This window comes from Cololabis saira, chromosome 18 (assembly GCF_033807715.1).
Source record: "Cololabis saira isolate AMF1-May2022 chromosome 18, fColSai1.1, whole genome shotgun sequence".
NCBI lineage: Eukaryota > Metazoa > Chordata > Actinopteri > Beloniformes > Belonidae > Cololabis > Cololabis saira.
In genome coordinates, this window is record NC_084604.1 from 12627999 (window position 1) to 12646807 (window position 18809).

The following is an 18809-nucleotide window of genomic DNA, read 5'->3' on the forward strand; positions in this document are numbered from 1 at the left end:
TCCAGGTTTTGGGGAAACACCTGACAAAAAAGATGAGTTTACTATTTGAATCAGATCAGATACCATGACGGGTAAAACTTTCTCGAAGAAAGTTGTGGGTAAATTTTCAAGACGACAGAAGGATTGGTTAAGCTGATCCATTTGAGGGTACTGATTACATAAAACTCACAGAGTTTAGTTTTAGATGATGCATTACAAAAATATGTAAAGAAAAAATAAAGGGATTTGAATCCCATACAGGACATCTATGAAATCATGTGCCATCTCACAACTATTCACAGTCCTGTAATAACAAGTAGTGTGGATGCACTGAGGGAGATATCAGATGCTAAATATGAAAACCATACAGTCAAACCTCAATGTAACCAATTGAGATAGTTCAATAAACACTAACCTGTAGGGGGTTTTGGTGTAGCATGTGGGAAACTCACTCTCCATATATATGCGCCTGCTGACTGAGGAGAGTAACAGCTTTTTAAATTATGACAAAAATAAAGTCCAGAGCCACAAACACAACACATCAAACTGTTTGGATATTTTAACTTGGGAGTCCATGGAGATTTGTTTGCCTTTGGAGTCAGCTTCTACCAGTTAGTTGAGATGAGGAACTACAGTTAATAATTGCATCAATTTAGCAAAATGGATGGAACCCTTGTGTGTAATCCAAGACATGTTAATCTGAAGGATTATATTTACTTTTTTTTTCTTTACAATTACAAATTACAATTTGTATAGCTTTGCTTTTAACCAGTTTTTTGATAGTTATTTTTTCTTAAGTGGCATATTACAGAAACCAAAATCCTTTCCTTTGTATATTATTGAAATATGCATAACTTTTTATTTATATAAAATATATTTTGTCCATGGAAAACCGTGAATGGAAAATAATTCTAGTTAATTATTTGAATTAACATTATTCACACATCATTCTGGAGAAATACAGCTACAAAACTGTCCCACACAACTATTGCAAAGAGTAGTTGCTTTTCTTATATTTTTTTTCTAACATTAAACCTTTAGAATAATGGACTATAATGAAAGGACAACATGTCACTAAACAAACTTTACAAAACCTTAAACTGTTTCTGATGTTTGCTTTACTGACCAAACATTTTTAAAAGGGTTTAAAAGGGTCCGTATGACTGCGCACATTCCAGGGAGGGAAGATGCAGGCGAACATGCTACAGTATTATTTACATCCCGCATGTTGCAGGAGAAATCAGTGCAACTCATCTTTTACATTCTGGACTCCAGCTGAAGTCTGAATGAGATGAGCTGAAGTTTTAATAGTTTTAACACTATGTGATGGTGTGGAGGCAACATAATTACCACCACGATCACAAAAGAAATGGAAAACCACTATTCAGTCAATTTACTAGTCTTCTTACAAAGAATCCAAATGAGAATTATTGCTAAATTAATCATTGTATAATCTTATGGGGGAAATTTTTTAACTGTTTAACTACTTTTTCCAACAGAAAAACTTCTCCCTGAGACACCTTTTTCTTTATTACACCATCAATAAAGCTGATAAAAAGAAAAGTCATTGTATTTTCATAGTGGCAAAGCAAAAGTTAAACAAAACACTTAAAAAGAAAGTACATTCTCACATTCATCAAAACTTCAATGTACTTGAAGATGCAACAGTTATTGGGACATTTGTGTGCAGGATCGTTGGAGATACAAATAACACATATACAGGACTGTCTCAGAAAATTTGAATATTGTGATTTTCTGTAATGCAATTACAAAAACAAAAATGTCATACATTCTGGATTCATTACAAATCAACTGAAATATTGCAAGCCTTTTATTATTTTAATATTGCTGATTATGGCTTACAGCTTAAGAAAACTCAAATATCCTATCTCAAAAAATTAGAATATTCTGGGAATCTTAATCTTAAACTGTAAGCCATAATCAGCAATATTAAAATAATAAAAGGCTTGCAATATTTCAGTTGATTTGTAATGAATCCAGAATGTATGACATTTTTGTTTTAATGTTTGTTTTAATTGTATTACAGAAAATAAAAACTTCTGAGACAGTCCTGTAATATATATATATATATATATATATATATATATATATATATATATATGTATGTAATATAACATTGGTTAAGAACAGTAAATATTAGGCTGAGATCTATGGAGTTCTCCAAGACCTTCAAATCCTACAGGCCTATTCCTGATTCACTTGAATTAAATGATTCCAGAAGACTTTTTGTAGATTTCAAACAAATACTAAATCATTTAGCACTCTCATTCCCAATGAATGCCACCCCAAACATTAATACATAAAATGCTGTCGGAGAGAACCTTTACAGAAACACCAGTTTGCTGATGAACGTAAAGGCACACACAAACAAAGTGGTGTTGGGAGCACTATGGTTTGTTTTGCTTGGACGGCTTGTTATTGATTCAAATATGAATCCTCCAAGATATCAAAGACTGCACTGAAGATGTTGTAAGACCCATCTTACAGTTTATCTGAATTGAACATTTTTATAGTAATCAGATCAGAAAGAAAACAACTTAGAAATAATGTTTCAGAGTAAGTTATTTAAAAGTGACCTACTTTCTGGAGTTGGAGTGGCAGGTACTATCTGAAAGAGGATGAAATAAATACATGAAAGCAATTTCCAAAGGATGTGCTTACTTCTTCAACGGGCATACACACGGAAAGATTTAAGAATAGTAATAAATAAAGGAAATTCCTTAAACGTTCCCTCTCCCTCCTGTTTAACCTCACAGTTTGCTCCCGGGGTGTGTTTACACGGAGCCTGCGTCAGCTATGGTAGGCATCTCACCACTAAGATAAAGAATGTGCAGAGCGCTGTCTGGGTCCTGTCCAGACAGAGAAGTAATTAAATTACGGTACAACCTCTGAGTCTGTTTGTGTCATTCCTGGAGACTGTCTCGTGTTGAGCCATAACCGGGATCACGGGATGTTTGTCTACCTTCCACCTTTGGTAATAATTCATGAGACATGTCCAGAAAATCCTTGTTAAATCTTGACTTTTTATTTACATCCTCATTAAAATATCCCTGAAAAACACTTAAACAGTAATGTCACAATCATCAGTCTTTGGTCTGGTGCACAGATGTTTATTAAAACGTGGGCATGTCCTGGATGCTCCATGCAAGCGTCCTGCAGGCCTGAGCGGTGCAGGCTTCTGACAACAGGCCTAAACACACGGCCGCCAGGGACAGACGTCTGCTGCTGTTCAGGATCACTGGGGGGGAGACCAGAGAGACAAAACCATGGCAAAGTTAGAAAGAGACGGTCTTAACCCAAGAAAAGATATAGGAAAAATCAAAAATAAAGAAGTACGTACATTAAATAAAATTGCAAGAAGTTGCCAGCACCTTCACATAATCTGGTACGCTTTCTGTTTTCTTTTTTTTTTTAAATCAATTTGGTGTCCAGAGACTCATCATTGAAAATTAGATCATAAATGATTTAACCCAATCTCAGCATGTGCTGCTTACAGGTTTGCTTTAAACAGAAAAGTAACTACACAAACAAAAACAAAAAAGCCTGGATCAAAATCTCTGTTGTATAATACATTTATCTTCAAAGTTCTGAGTATTTTGCTACGAGCATGAGGATGGATGTTTTCTCAAGAAGAAGAAAAGAGTATATTTATGTATGTATATGCATATGTATGCATATATATATGTATGTATATATATTAAATATAGTAATAATGCACATATATATGCCTTTGGTTTTTACCGTCATGGTATCAATCATTAATATGTGTGCTGACAAGGTTAAAAAAAAAAAAGAAGAAGAAGAAGAAGAAGAAAAGAGTTTCCTCCTGCTGGAAGTTTTGAAGTTATTTGAAGCAGGAGCTGTCACGGGAAACCTGTTAGTTTAATATGCAAGATTCAATAACTACTGCAAGTTTGTTTACTTGGTTAATACTGGGTAGTTTATGGGCTGTTTTATATAAGATTTTAAACTTAAAAATGATTGATAGAATACAAAGGATGATAAATGCTACCAATCTATCAAAAGTGGTCAACGGCAATAACAAAATACAAACATCAAGAAAGTCAATGAACTTTTGCCAAGCCTTCTTACTCCTCGCAGGAGTAATTTTCATAGTGGCAAAGCAAAAGTTAAACAAAACACTTAAAAAGAAAGTACATTCTCACATTCATCAAAACTTCGATCTACTTGAAGAGGCAACAGTTATACACGGGGGTAATAATTAGAATAAATATTCCACGTCACTGCACTGGCCTATAGGAGGAAGGTTGGAATTATAAAGTTACAAAAAAAAGAAAAACATTCATTTTTAGTCTTAACCTATTTAACACTGGCTGATGTAAACATAGAGCAAAGTTGGAGTGTATTTCAGAAATGTTTGCAGTTTGAAAATATTTCAAATTGGACAGTAGATTCAGTGCTACGGCAGCTTTTACTAGGCGTTTTTAGATTGGATCCCACTATTATCGCTAGATGATGAACGCATGTTTAACACGCGTTGGCAATTTAAACGTAAGGCGTGTTATTTGTCACCTCGTGCCTGAAGGCCAGTCGAGAGTCACCTGTATGGATGTGTAGAATGACGTATTGTCCCTACATCAGCAGGATTCATACGCCGTCAGAAAGGTGTCATTTTCAAAACAAGGATGGATGAACATCAGGATGATGTTTGTTTGGCCTGGTTTTGCTTCTTGCATTTTGTCATTTTTGTGGCCACTTGTTCAAACAATGGACCATCATTTGTGGTTCTGGACATACTACGTCAGTTTAGGGTTTATTACGGTTTATGCGCAACTTGCAGATCTCCTCGTCTCCCCAGTTACTCATCTTGCCAATGTTGATCCTATCTGTGATGTGATGTCCTGCTGCTGTTGCTCTCCTCGGCTGTTTCCTTATTTTATAAAATAATAATAATAAATACATTAAATTACCTAATTAAATTAACCTAGTTAAATTAAATTAGGTGGACTGTACTCGGGTTACGTGATCTACAGATCTACTTTTGTGGATTGCCAAAGTATTGAATTGGGACTCGGTATCGGGGCAAATGAAAGCAACGTTATCTGAAAAGATTGGACCAAGAGACGACAGTCAACAACCTCCTACCTCTGATAGCCTGCGAGTTTGAGGTGAGCACAAAGACTTTGATGAGGCCCAGGCAGAGCGGGGAGTAGTCGTGCTCCCAGATGACGGCGGGGATGAGGAGGACTTTGCCGTAGCAGGAGAGCAGCAGAGCCCTGAGCAGCAGTCTGAGCTCCACGGTGCCGCGCTGCAGAGCAGCCGCCCACAACCACAGGAAGCACAGCACGCCGCTGCAGAACGCCGACAGCTCTGCACATCCAACAGGAGGGAAAATCAGAATAATATGACATAATGACATGAGTTTACCCTGATATCAAATTCTTTTATCCAAAGTGGCTCAAAGCAAAAGCCATAAAACAAGCAATGAAACAGATTACAAGTAATAAAACATATTATTTAGAGGCAAGGTGCTTTTGGAAGAGCTGTGTTTTTTGTTTTTTTTGTATTTTGTGTTTTTTGGAAGGAGCTGAGAGCATGCGATAGGACGGTCGCACATTAGACTCATGGGTTTCTCAGAGAATTGTTCGCTGATAGCTGCAACTTTCTTTGTGAAGACTAAGGCAAAGTTATCAGCTGTGAGGATAGTAGCAGAAGGCGGGGAAGGGAAGGTGTGTGTGCAGAGTTTTGAAGGTGGAGATGAGACTGCGCATATCAGTGCCACTGTTGATCTTGAAGTTGTAAAATTAGCTCTTTGCAGTAGCGAGGCTGGAAAAGAAAAAGACAGCTTTCAAGATCTAGAGGTGCACTAGATTTGCGCCATTTTTACTCTGCTGCTCTGAGATGGGTACGCAGTTTTCCCAGGTATCATCTAGCTACAGACGTAGCTGGACAGACCGAGCAGGTCTGGTTGGACAGAGGGCACAGACTGTCGAGGGATGACCTCAGTGGAGCAAGCAGGGTGTTGGTTTCAATGACTACGTTTACATGCAGTCAAAATTCGGGTTATTGCTAATATTCCGGTTACTGAAACATTCTGAATATTCGGTTTACATGGTAATTAATCATTCGGGATATCTGGATCAAACCAGCGACGTGCGGAGAACGTGATGACGCAATTAGCGTCATTTCCGCTTCTTCTTCCTGTATCCAAATTCAAAACAAATGCTGCTTCGCGCAACTTTTCGCTCACCTTCTTGTAAATCTCGCTATCCCCGTACTTTCTACCGTCTACAAATGCAGAAATGTTCATATCCTTCATTACATTTATGAAGTGATTAGTCTCCTCCTCACTCCAAAAGTGTGGCGTGGTCTTGTGTTTCTCCGTGTTTATAAGAACTTCCTGGACTTAAAAGACCAGGATTCCTTCCGAACAGATCATGCGCAGAAAACAAATTCCTGTTCCGTTTGATCGGGATATCTCGTTAGGCATTTACATGACCAAATATTCAGGTTTTTAAAGGAGTAACCCAGGGGTCATATTCGGGTTTTTAAAAACCGGAATATGAGCAAATTCGGGTTATTCAAAGGGGTTATTGGTGTTTACATGGACGTGCAAATTCGGGTTATTGCCAATATTCGGGTTTTAAAAGGGTTATTGAGTCATTGTTAACCTCTAGAGCAAAAATTGAGCTAAGTGGTGAGAGTGGAGCAGACTAGGGAAGAAAAGTGGGGGGGGGGATAGTTTGCAGAAACCATGGGTGACGGAGCAGGTAGCTGCTCAATGAGCCTCAAATTGAACTGAATAAAATAGTGACCTGAGAGATGCAAGGGGGTAACTGTGAGGGTGTAGGGAGAGCAACCCCAAGCCAGAATAAGATCAAGCTGGTTGCCAGCTCTGTGAGTAGCAGCATTGGGGATTCGTGGTAGGTCCAGTTCGGCTGAGCTGGGGGTTCCTAGATGGATGTTAAAACCTCCCAGCACTTCTCTCATAGCCCGGAGACTTATCCTACGCAATTGGAAATCTGACAAACCCCCAACATTCACAGAATGGGTCAAAGATGTGATATCTTTTATACCTTTAGAAAAGCTCAGATACAACAGATTCAAATCTCGCCAAAAATGTATAAAGGCCTGGTCCCCTTTCTTAGAATTCGTCCTTACGCTGTCTTTCGATGATGTAGCTTAGTATTATTTTTGTCATGTTTACAATGTTACTCGGATTTGTGGAAACCCTCAATTGTACTACTAACAAATGTTTGGACTAATGTATAACCCTTAACCGTTCATGTGTTATTCATCTATCTATTTATTTTAGCATCATTATTGTTATTATCACTGTTATTTTATTTGTGTACTTTATTTTATTTTTTTAAAATTTTTTAACTTTTTTTTCTTTTCTTTTATTTTATTTCTTCCTTGTTTACATATTATGTTTTACTGCTATTATCATCTTTGTATGTGGGAACTGGGGAGGGTGGGATATATGTAGGGTTGTTTGTCTTAAAAAATATTGAAAAATCTTATAAATAAAGTTATAAAAAAAAAAAAAACCTCCCAGCACAAGCAAAGGGACACTCAGCAGTGTGTCCATCTCTGTAGTGAAATCCCCCGCTGTCCTGGTGGACGGAAGATAACAATCACACTGACCTTAACTGGAGCCGTGACTAAAATGGGATGATATTCAAAGGAGACACAGTTGTGTGAGGGGAACAGTGGAGTGAATGTCCTTGATTTAGTCCCCCGACAGCGACCTGAAGGTCAGTGAGTATGGGAAAAAGTGTAGTTGGCAGAAAGTGGGGCTGAGGTAAGAGTGTCACGAGGTTTGATCAAAGTCTCAGTGAGAGCGAGGATGTAAGCAGAGATAAAATCAGCTTCGTTAACCAGGATTGAGGATTTCATGAGCCAACAGTAAAGGCAGATTGTGTGAGAAGTTGTTATTTGAATGTTCAGAGATTTGTGAAATCACGTTCCTTCTGAAATGGATTATGGTAATGATGGAACAGGACGGGCAACATCTGACTAACCGAGGAGACAGGAAGTGGCTGATGATAATCATCATTTTATAGGATTATCAAACTAATTGAAATTAGTTTTAAATATAACATTTCAAAACCCAAACTGATTTCATCTTTCAACCCATCATGAAGCTATGCAGCATTTCTGTGCCTTTACCTCTGAGGCCTGGAGCTACAGAAATGCTGCAAAAAAAGAAAAAATAGCTAAATAAATTGCAAAATCAACCAAGTTTCTTCAGGAGATATCATAGTTTTCAGAGAAATCTTTATAATCTCCAGAAAAGCCTCAGGTCTCATCTCTTTTGAACAAGGCCCCAGATTACTAACTTAACTCTTAACTTTCTACTCTTCAATGTTTCAAAATTAAATCTGTTTAGACTTCTGAATGTTTGTTGGTTAATTTAAAAATGGGAAATTGCGATAGCTTTAATTTTTGCTTTTACATAGATTTGAACAGACTAAAGAAATGGTTAGATAGAGCAGTATAACAAAAAGCTAAACAAAAGGTATGAAAAGGAGGTGTGTCTCCATTATTGGAGTTAAATTCTGGAATGATGCCAACATAAATTTAAAAACATGTCATTCTCTTTTGGTTTTTAAGAAAATGGTTTGTAAAGCTATTTTTGAAGCTTATAAGTGCGATTGACTATCTGTTAATGTTTCTTTGCTTTTCTGTTGTTTCTTTGCCTTTAGTTGTTTCTTTGCTTTTCTGTTGTCTCTTTGCTTTTCTGGAGGTTGGTAGCCAAAAAAAGAAAGTTGATCATATAGGATAGGCTTTGATAAGCAGTTTGCTTCTTCCTATGCCTTTTCCGTCATTGTTCAACACATGATTATTGGTTTTGTGTGAAATGTTAATGCTGTGCACAAAGTTTTTTGACGTTGTGTTGTTTTTGTGTTGTCATGATTGAATAAACTTCATTCATTCCTTCATAACTGTAGAAAAAGCTCTCTTTCGTCTACATGTGCAACCGAAGTTCCTGAACATCAGTGAGTTCTCCTTTAAGCAATGCTCCTGTGCTTGGCGACATACGCAGTAACTCACTGATGTAAACTCTGAATCATCATCTTACCAAGAGCAGCCAATCCAAACATGGCGTAGAACTCCCACTCCCTGGTGTATCTGATGATGTCGGCGGGGTCGCTGCTCTGCTCGGAGCTGTGCAGCACGGACCAGCGGAGGTACGCTTCACACAGCAGGCAGAACACACACAGCTTCCAGTGGATCTGGGAACAGGACATTGTGTCAATCAGTTTATGTCAATCAGTCTACATCAGCGACCGGCTTCGTCACCCGCGATGCGTCACCGAGAGGCATCGCAGGTCCTTCATCCCCGCTGCCATCAGACTCCACAACCAGGCCTGCTATTGAGCATTAACAGAGAGCAGAAGATATGATGACTAGTTGCCTATAAGTATTGTAATGGTGCAAAAAGTCAAACTTCAGAGGCATGTTATCATTTATCCTAACCTTTATTGGAATGTACATCCAAGTTTAGTTGCAGGAATCTGAGGGAAAAGGATGTAAGAACAAAACTGGACAAGAACATCTGAAACAACCACAACCAAATTCCCTCTATCCGGATGGAGCAATTTAACTGGATAGTTATTTTTTTAAAGGCCGAAATGAAATAGAGTAACGAGGCTGTTCTTAAAATGTAGGGGGTAAAAAGTACAGATAATTGCCTGAAAATGTAAGGAGTAAAAGGAAAAAGTCGTCTGAAAAATAATTACTCCAGTGAAGTATAGATAACCAAAATTTCTACTTAAGCAAGTCGTTATTTGACACCTCTGAATATTTCTCTGTCTACCTCACACACATCCTACCTGCTTTTTTCGCACTACTTTTATTTTCATTCCAATGTACATACTGTCTATATTTCGTAATTATATATTTTTTACTTTTTTACCCCTCCCCTGCATGTGTGTGTTATGTGTATTGCTGCTGAACAAAGTGAGTTTCCCCATTGAGGGAGAAATAAAGGATAATCTATATCCTCAGTTTCAGCATTTTCAGTATGCATACATCCTGCATGAATAGGTCAAAGGTTACTCACATTTAAGCTGGTATTGAACAGAATGTGTCTGAAGGCTTGTGTCTTGCACAGAATGGCATCAATGAGGATGATAACTGGGTCGTATTCAATGTACTTGTCTACAGGTTTTTGGCAGGACTCCTGGAGAAACAGACCACAGTAAAATCAGAACAACACGGTACAGATGTTATAGCGAAGAGATTGCATCAACTTAAAGGTTATAGATAGCCACAGTATATTGTGTTAAAAGGGAGTAACGACATATCTGCGTGAATGACATTCATGGTACTGAAACATCACAACAAATGAGTGAAAACCAGAATGTCGGTCATTAATAACGCACACATATTGTTATCTTTAGGATCCCGTTTCTGTAATCCCTGTGCAGCTCCGCTGCCTTTTCGTTACATTCAATGCACCGGTAAACTTCTTTCCCCATGTTTGTCTCCTCTGTGCAGCAACACGCTACTGTCAAAACAATCCCGCCGGAAACAGGCACGGACTCGCCTTCAAAATAAAAGCTCAGCAATGTCGGTCTGAAGGGATTTTTGAAGCGTTCCTTTAAAATTCCGGGTTTTGTTTTTTTTTTTTGTGGTTGAACACATTTTTTTGATCAGTTTTTGAAATATCAGATGAGAATGTGAAATTGAAAAGTTAGAAATTTCTGCAAAATTATTGCATTCTGATTGTTTTCCAAAGCAGCGACCTGTTCTGTACTCATCGGTAATGATAAAAGGTACTTATGCAGGGTGTATTTTTAGATTTAGAATAATATTAAGTGCACAAACCAATATATCTCCTTAAGATGTAAAGGTATTCCCCTGTGCAATGTCTTTGTATTCAAAGACACTTCAATAGCTTTGTGTAATGAATGACAAACAAGTTACAGAATGAGTTACATTATCTTTGTTTGATAGCTGTACAACATTTATACTGGAGATGCTGGCAATCTTTTTTTTCTTTCTGGCAAAGCTTTGAGTTAAAGGCCATCTTTCATTAAATTAGCACCTTCCTTTATACGTGTTGGTCCATGAGATATTTTTGGTATCTGAACTAAGATAATTTACTTAGCTGAATATAATTAACTAATTTAATCGTAAGCAACAAAATAAGTTACTTAGATTGTCCTGTCTTTTGCTGGGTTCAGGGAGTTTAATCCCAGTGCTAAATTGCAAAGAAATTATTGTAAAATAGGGTACCTTATACCACAGTAGATCTTCAAATTGAAGAAGACAGGTTTTCACTAGAATACGTCATTTTCTATTGGTTGTAACTTAGCTTAAAGGGGACCTATTATGAAAAACAGGTTTTTTCTTGCTTTAACATATATAAAGTGGTCTCCCCTCAGCCTGCCAACTCAGAGAAGGAGGAAAGCAACCAAGTTCTGCAGTGTCTGTACAGCCGCACGGATGAGCCGTCCAGTGTGACGTGGCTTCTATGAGCCGTTCAGATTCTGCGCATTTTCGTAACGTAATCAAAATGCAAACCACGTCCACAACTATAAAACCGTGTAACTGCATGCGAGTGTCCGACTATTGCGTAGCACTGCGTGACATCGGACGCTCTCTGTCCATCTCCCTCCAGCAGCTGCCACTTTATTGAGGTTTTTGTAGTGAAATGAGGAGGAATCATAGAGATAACTTCTCATTTCAACTAACTGGATCAGCCGTTCCTCATCCATGACCATGAGAATGGGAAGATAAAGACATAGTTAAGAGGCTGAATTTCTAATTTATTTAGCAAAAACAATCAAAAGCTTGTTTTTAAGACATTCAAGGCCTGTTTAAAATAGGGATTAGATGCCATAATAGGTCCCCTTTAAAGGTGACGTGATGATCATCTGGTTTTACCTCTCTATCTCTGTATATTATCGTATGATAGGTCCAACAAATTTGGACCAACAGAGTTCATAACTCTTCCATTTGTAAATATAATAATGAAAATACAATTTCTTTTCTGAAATGGCACATTTATTGTAATTGTTGAGTTTCCATTCAAAAACGTTTGGTTTTATTTTGAAGTACATCAGATCAGAAAGAGCTGTGGGGGGGCCATATGGTTAAACTGAACTCACCGGTTTGACAACAGCTGAGCATGCTGGGAAATGTAGTCCGGCCGTGCTCCGGTTGCGGTCTGCTTTATCGCGCTGATTTATGGTTCCGCGTTACACCAACGCAGAGCCTACGGCGCACCGTGCGCGTCGCCGCGTACCCTACGCCGTACCCTACGTCGTAGGCTCTGCGTCGATTTAACGCGGAACCACAATTCAGGCGTGAGAAGGAGGCGTTTTCGTTTGGTTTGGTCTGACTGCAGCAGCTTCCGCTCTCTGGCGTCACACATGTAGCACAAACATGGCCCCTGCCAGCCGGGCTGCCGCCGTAGCCGCACTGAGCCTGCTGTACCTGTGCCGGGCGGTCGCCTCCACCGAGTACTTCTCCACGCTCACGCTGTTCAACAACGGGGTGACCAAGCAGGGCTGCAGCTCCCTGTCCGACTGGGAGGACTACACTGCGGACTGCGGTAAAAACACGCTCTTTCTTTCCGTTTCTCTGCCACGTCCTCCCGGGTTCAGCTGTCAGTCAGTCCGCAGCCCGGCCGGTGCAGCTGCTGCTGGAGGAGGCTGGACCAGCTGCTCAGGGCGCATCATAACATTGATGCTGCTGAGGTGAAACAGTGAGGAGGAGAGGGGGTGCAACACGGGACTCGGTGTCCCTACCAGTCAGGGAGCCTGAAAACTCACCCTGCATACTGCAGGTTTACACTGACAAGTGGGGGGTGTATAGAGCAACTTGTTTAAAAAGCATATTGCTCATGAGACCGGTCATAGGCTTTAGGAAATAAAGAAAAAAGAAACGACTAGCCATGGTAAATGTGTATGTACAGCTTGTTAAGTAATGCACTTGCAGCTTTTAGTCATCACACCAATGCACACCCTTACTTTGTTTCATCTATCTATCTATATATCTGTTTATATACATGTATGTATGTGTGTGTGTGTGTGTGTATATATATATATATATATATATATATATATATATGTGTATATGTGTGTGTGTATATATGTATGTATACATACATACATACATACATACACACATATTTTATATATATATACAGTATATATATATATTTGTGTGTGTGTATTGCTGGACCAATATTCATCACAGACTTCTAATTGTCTTCTTTTCACTGTGGTTAAAGAAAAAGCATTTGTGGTTGAGTATTTTTAAGCGCTTGGTGCAGTTCAACGCCGTCAGCAGCTCCTGCTTTGTCTGAATCAGAAGAGCTGGCTGCTCAGACCGCACTACCAACATGCCTCATTGTGCTGGAATCCACTCTGGTCAGGCCAGCTTGACACTGCATGCATTTCTTTTTTCCCTTTGACATTTCTAACAGTCAAAAATGCAACTTGAAAACAACAGTGTATCGACAGAATGAATTTAGCCCACCCCCCCCCCCCAGCCCTGGATGCTTGTCCTGACGTCCAGATATTAAATGTTGTCCTCCCCATGCTAAACCGTGCGAGTCCTTCTCTTTCCAGAGTCTTCAGTTCTACAGTTGGAGGACCCAGACTGCGAGGAGGGGAGCAACCCGCCCTGCGAGTCGGTCTTCTCACTTAACGCAGAGAAAATCCTGGTAAGATCTTGCACAGTAATCAGATGTAAAACAACTGTTTCCCTCTAGAATAAAACAACACACTTTCTTGTCGTGCATGTATAAATAACAACACTGTGTTTTAGTTTGATAGGCATTCTTCTGATTCATAGGCTAATATAATAAGCCACATGTACATAACGTGATCTTCTTATTGTCTGATGACAGACGAGGGAAAAGCACGATGACACACTCTGCTCTTAAAACTGTTGCACCTCAGTTTGCAGGGTGTGGTTTGGCGTAGTGGCTTGTATGCATGATCTCAAGTGATTATGATGTTGAGGCCACACCTGGGCGTGCAGTCCTTTATCATTAATGCAGGGTGGGAACCGATGTGCTTCTCTTTCAGCGCAGGGAATATTTACAGCTAAAAGTGCGAAAAAGACAAGTCTATACTGCATTGCTGCTAAAATGTGAACATTCACCAGCACACCGAGTACGTTGTGCTGATGGTGTTGACAGTTGTGCTTCGGCTGTAAGGCTACGTGATAACAGGCACGAGTCTTTGCCTTCTCACCTCCTTGTTGCTGCTTTGTAAACCTAAAATGCTGCTTGAAGCATCATTTCCCTGCAGTTGGATTTGCATGCTTTTGTTGCAGTGCTGCCTTTCTCTGCATGGAAACCACACTGTAAATACAGACAGATGCTTTTTAGAAAGTTCTCTCTCCTTTTTTTGGTACATTTTAATGCAATACATGAAAAATTGAATTCTGCACACTTTATTAAGATTTTCAGATATGCTCGTTGTGTATATGTGTGTGTGTGTATATAGCGCTCACTTTCACAAATTATTTTCACAAGTGTTCTTGCCTTTTCTAGGGCATCTCTGTTCAAAAGCTGGCTGAAGACCTGTTTGTTTTTATCGTATCATTGCTGAAAGTATGGTGTAACGTGTCTGGATCAAGGGTGTTGGCTGCAGCTCCTTTGTGTCAGCTGTGTCTTCTGGGGCGGGGTGTGTGTGTGGATTGGGATTGTTGCAGATGCTCTGACTGGGCTGGGATGTGTGAGTTGAACGCCAGGGGCTTTTTACAAACTATTCCTGGAGTCCCAGCCGTTAGGTGGTTGTCTGCCTCGCTGCAGCTCGCTGGTGCACCGGCTGGACAGTTGATGATGATGAGAATCTCCGGTCTTCGGTTTGACTCGTGGGCTCACTAATATCAACAGCTGTACAGATCTGTATGTCTGTTTTTACCCCAAGCCTTACAGCGTTCCGTTTTTAATATTTGAAGTTTGATTGATTGGATTATTGATTGTGGGTTGAAGGATGTTATTCAGTCCATCAACTTGGAGCCTTTAGATTTTCTTTTGTTTTGCTCTCATGATGATGCTGTCATGAGTAATTTAATTGTCTGATGTGGACGCTTTTCACTGTTGGTATGGAAAATCTAAAGACAGCAATTTGTTCTGTCTGAAAGGTAAAAAATAACCCAACACAACACAAAATTAATCCAACACTTAGAGGAGCTTTACCCTGCTGATTGTGCTCAGTGCTACAAAGCTAAGATAGAGAGTAACAGGCTAAATAATAAAGATAGCAGTCCAAACAGGTTGATTACTTGATAGTTAATTATTGTTCTTAGAAAGAAGATAAAAATAAGTGTTAATGATTATGAATTGGTAGTTCAGACCTTTTAAAGGAAACTGGAAATCTTACTCTGCAGGTTATTGAGCAAGGCACCCTGTTGCAACTGGTCCAGGTTCAACGCCCAGCCTGACCCTTTTACCTTCTCTCTAACCCTTTCCTGTCTCTATCTACTATTCATAAAACGCCCCAAAAAGACAAAGAAAATGTCCATCCCCGCATGTTTCATGAAAGAACACAATGTTCCGGAGAAGAACCAAAGAAGACCTGCCGGGCGTCTGCTTGTCTTGTCTGTGGTTTTAATGCTGTGGCTGCTCCGTGTGCAGACATGCCTCTTCTACATCCAAGGTGGTCACTGGCTTCTGAGTATTTCTGAAAAACGGAAAGCTAGAACGTGTTGTGGTTAGGACGGGTGCTTTACGGGGAAGGGGCTCTTGGTTTGATTCTTGGCCGAAGCCTTGCTGCAGTTGCTGAAAGTGCAGTGATCCACTGTCGTCCCTCAGTACAAACACAGGCGTCCCAGGTAACATGTTGACTCTACATTGTCAGTAGTTGTGAGCGTGAGTGGTTGTTTGCTGGCACGGACTTTCTGAAAACGTATGGATATCAAGTCAAACGTTTTAACCTTTGATGCTTCTCACACAGGAAATGAATATTTTGTAGATTTCTTTTTAAGTTTTAGCTTTGCATGTAGGTTTGCCTGTTGGTTTCATGTAGCGTTTTTTTCATATCCTTCCTGTGTTATTTTTATATATATATATATATATATATATATATATATATATATATATATATATATATATATATATATAATATACATGTACGTGTATATTTGTCTCCATCTCTGACAGAGCCAAGCCAAGCTGTTTATAGAGCAGAAGAAAATCCCCTTCCCTGTAGATAACCACAACACAAACGAAGAACTTGGTAAGGCAGCACGCACACTGCTTTGAGCTTTCGCCTGGTTTATGACACACTTTTCTGCCCCTCTGAAGTAATTTTCTTTTCCTTCATTTGCAGCTATATGCTATGTTCTGATTGGCAATGGCCTTTATGATGAAGCCATCAAACACTTCTCACTCCTACTACAGGTGTGTGTTCATCTACCTTCATGTTGCGTGTATTCACCAACTAGACATGCAAACAGGTGAGTTTCTGGTCACATTTCCCTGATGGATACTTAATAATATTTCCTTTGGTGCAGGGTGATCCAGAGCTGGTCAGTGCAATATATGGAAGAGGGATAGCTTATGGGAAAAAAAGCCTGCAGGTTAGTGGTGGCTGAACAGATCTTTTACACTGTCACAACTTCATTTCATTAATTTTGCCCATTTCAGTTGTTTTATAGTCATACATCTTGATACCAGTTCCACTCTCTAAAAGATGCATCAGTTCTCATGAAGTCAGATTCAGTCTTCACATTGTTTTATGATGATCCTGATATTTCTTGGACATTAAGTCACCTTAACCCTCGTACCTGCCAATCAAAACATGGGTATTTGTGGGTATTGTGCACTGGACTGTAACAGTATTTGCTTTTTTTAAAACTGAATTGTGGAGAGTTTTTTTTTGCTTCCTATCAAAGCCGTGTCCCCTTTTTTCTCGTGTGTCCTTGCCAGGATATAAAGAACGCTGACTTGGCGTTGTACGAGCTCAACCGAGTGATTGCGCTGGAGCCCAACTGGCCAGAGGTCTACGAGCAGAGGGCGGAGGTGATGACACACAAGTCCCCAGTTGGCAGTTTTTGTTGTGGTTCTTCTTTCAGTTTGCATAATGTGAATTTAATTCCAGTGCGATTGAGGAAAATTTCAATTCAATTCAATTTATTTGTATAGCGTCAAATCACAACAAAGGTCATCTCATGACCGTTCACCACATGAAAAACAGAGATAAAAGTGATCAGATAACACATGATAAAATAATGTATAAAAACATAAGCACCAGAAAAAGATCAACATCAGTGATAAAAGTGATCAGATATAAAATAAAACATCAGCATCGGAGAAACAGAAGAACAGCAAAACATCCAAAAAACACAGTAACAACAGGCTAGCTGACTCTAAGCATAGGATTTTTCATACAGGAAGGTTTTAAGCCTACTCTTAAAGGCAGAGAGCGTAGAATGTATTTTTTCATTTAGGAACTTAGTTTTCCTTTTTCTGTTGAATTCCTCATCCCTTTGAACAAACGTCAATCTCCACTATATCTGATCTGCTGATCTGCTCACTTCCTTCTCAGTTATTTGAGGTGATTTGCGAGCTTCTACGTTGGAACACATGGTCTGCTGCTGGCAGTTGCTGGTTGCTGGATTTTAGGAAGTTTAGGATGTCTGAAGGCGCGTTTAGAGCAAAGAAACTTTAACCGTAAACCTTTAGAACCAGGCAACTAAGATGAGCTGCAGGCGGAAATGTATGTATGTGAAGTGAACAAACCTCTTGTGTTTTCTTTTGGGGGGTTTGTGATAGAGAAGTGATTTCACCTCTTTACTGTAACTAAAAGGAAGGACAGACAATTATTCGGCATTATTTATGAAACATGCTCAACCTCAAATTACTCAAATTTTGTTGCGTGTTAAATAAAAAAATGGCTTCTTTAAAAAAAAAAAAAAGGCTCTTTGAGGACCGTTAGTACCCGTATTAGAGGCAGTATTTGGATCCAGGTCAGAATTAAATGACAGAATGAGGAACCTCACACATCCATGAGCAAATATTGGATCTGGGAACCTTTCGTCTTGGGGATGTCTGGTCCCCGCTGACCTGCAGGGTGATGCTGCTCAAACATGAAACATACAATATGTTAATGCCCCAGTTGGCAAAATTTAAACATTAGAAAAACATTAAAAGAAGAGAAAGAAAAAAGAAGAGATGAATTTGAGACCGTACATTGCGACGTTACCGCGTCAATACGATTTTGAACTTAGAAATTAACATTTAAGTGTTTTTGTAGTTCACCTAAATAAGGAGAAATTCAAGTTTTGGCTTCATACCGTGTAGCATTGTTATTGGATCAAAACAAACTTGTGAATGCATTAAAACTAAATTAGTTAAATTAAAGAGAAATAAAGTAGAAGTTATCTTTTTTGTCATCTGTCTGAGGCATAAAAGACGGCGTGGACATTTACACGCAGCATGGGAACGTTGAGCGCTTAATTTAATCAACATTTTTTGCTTTATATCTGTCAAATGATGTTCACAAAATCATGTTTTCTATTCTTTTCAATTCTTTTCTGCACAAAATTGCTCAAACTGATGTATTTCACAAGGTGGCAAAATGGGATTTACAGCCACAACTCTGGAATCATTTGTACATTGCGAGCTCAAAATTGTATCTGCATATTACATCCTTACTTTTAGTTGTGTAAATAAATGTGTGCTGTAGTCTAGTTTTCCTCGCCTGCCCTTGCACCGCTTTTTCAGAAGTGACAAATGAAATGAAGGCACATAAATCTTGTCGGGGCCAGTGTGAACTAATGCTCATATTGGACACAACAGCAAATGTAAAAGTATGTGAGTTAATAGTTTACTTGTGTTTAGAGGCTCTGACTGCTCGAAGGACTATGCCGTC

At 39.2% G+C, this 18809-nt stretch overlaps 2 protein-coding genes across 3 annotated transcripts in view; one reads left to right on the forward strand and one right to left on the reverse strand.

Moving 5' to 3' along the window:
* Positions 1–2634: 2634 nt before the first annotated feature.
* arv1 (ARV1 homolog, fatty acid homeostasis modulator) lies at positions 2635–10486 on the reverse strand. Its single transcript, XM_061707553.1, has 5 exons — positions 10353–10486; positions 10031–10150; positions 9047–9200; positions 5107–5331; positions 2635–3238 (listed from the first exon to the last, which is right to left on the reverse strand). The coding sequence occupies exons 1-5, from the start codon at positions 10446–10448 to the stop codon at positions 3114–3116; spliced, it is 720 nt and encodes a 239-aa protein (XP_061563537.1). The 5' UTR covers positions 10449–10486; the 3' UTR covers positions 2635–3113.
* A 1766-nt stretch (positions 10487–12252) lies between these two features.
* Positions 12253–18809, forward strand: part of ttc13 (tetratricopeptide repeat domain 13) — a 30377-nt gene continuing 23820 nt past the window's right edge. For both annotated transcript variants that reach the window (XM_061707551.1, XM_061707552.1), the window contains exons 1-6: positions 12253–12529; positions 13551–13645; positions 16097–16172; positions 16266–16336; positions 16450–16515; positions 16865–16957. In XM_061707551.1, the coding sequence (XP_061563535.1) occupies positions 12361–12529; positions 13551–13645; positions 16097–16172; positions 16266–16336; positions 16450–16515; positions 16865–16957 (570 nt within the window). In that variant the 5' untranslated portion in view covers positions 12253–12360. The remainder of the gene's footprint in view (positions 12530–13550; positions 13646–16096; positions 16173–16265; positions 16337–16449; positions 16516–16864; positions 16958–18809) is intronic.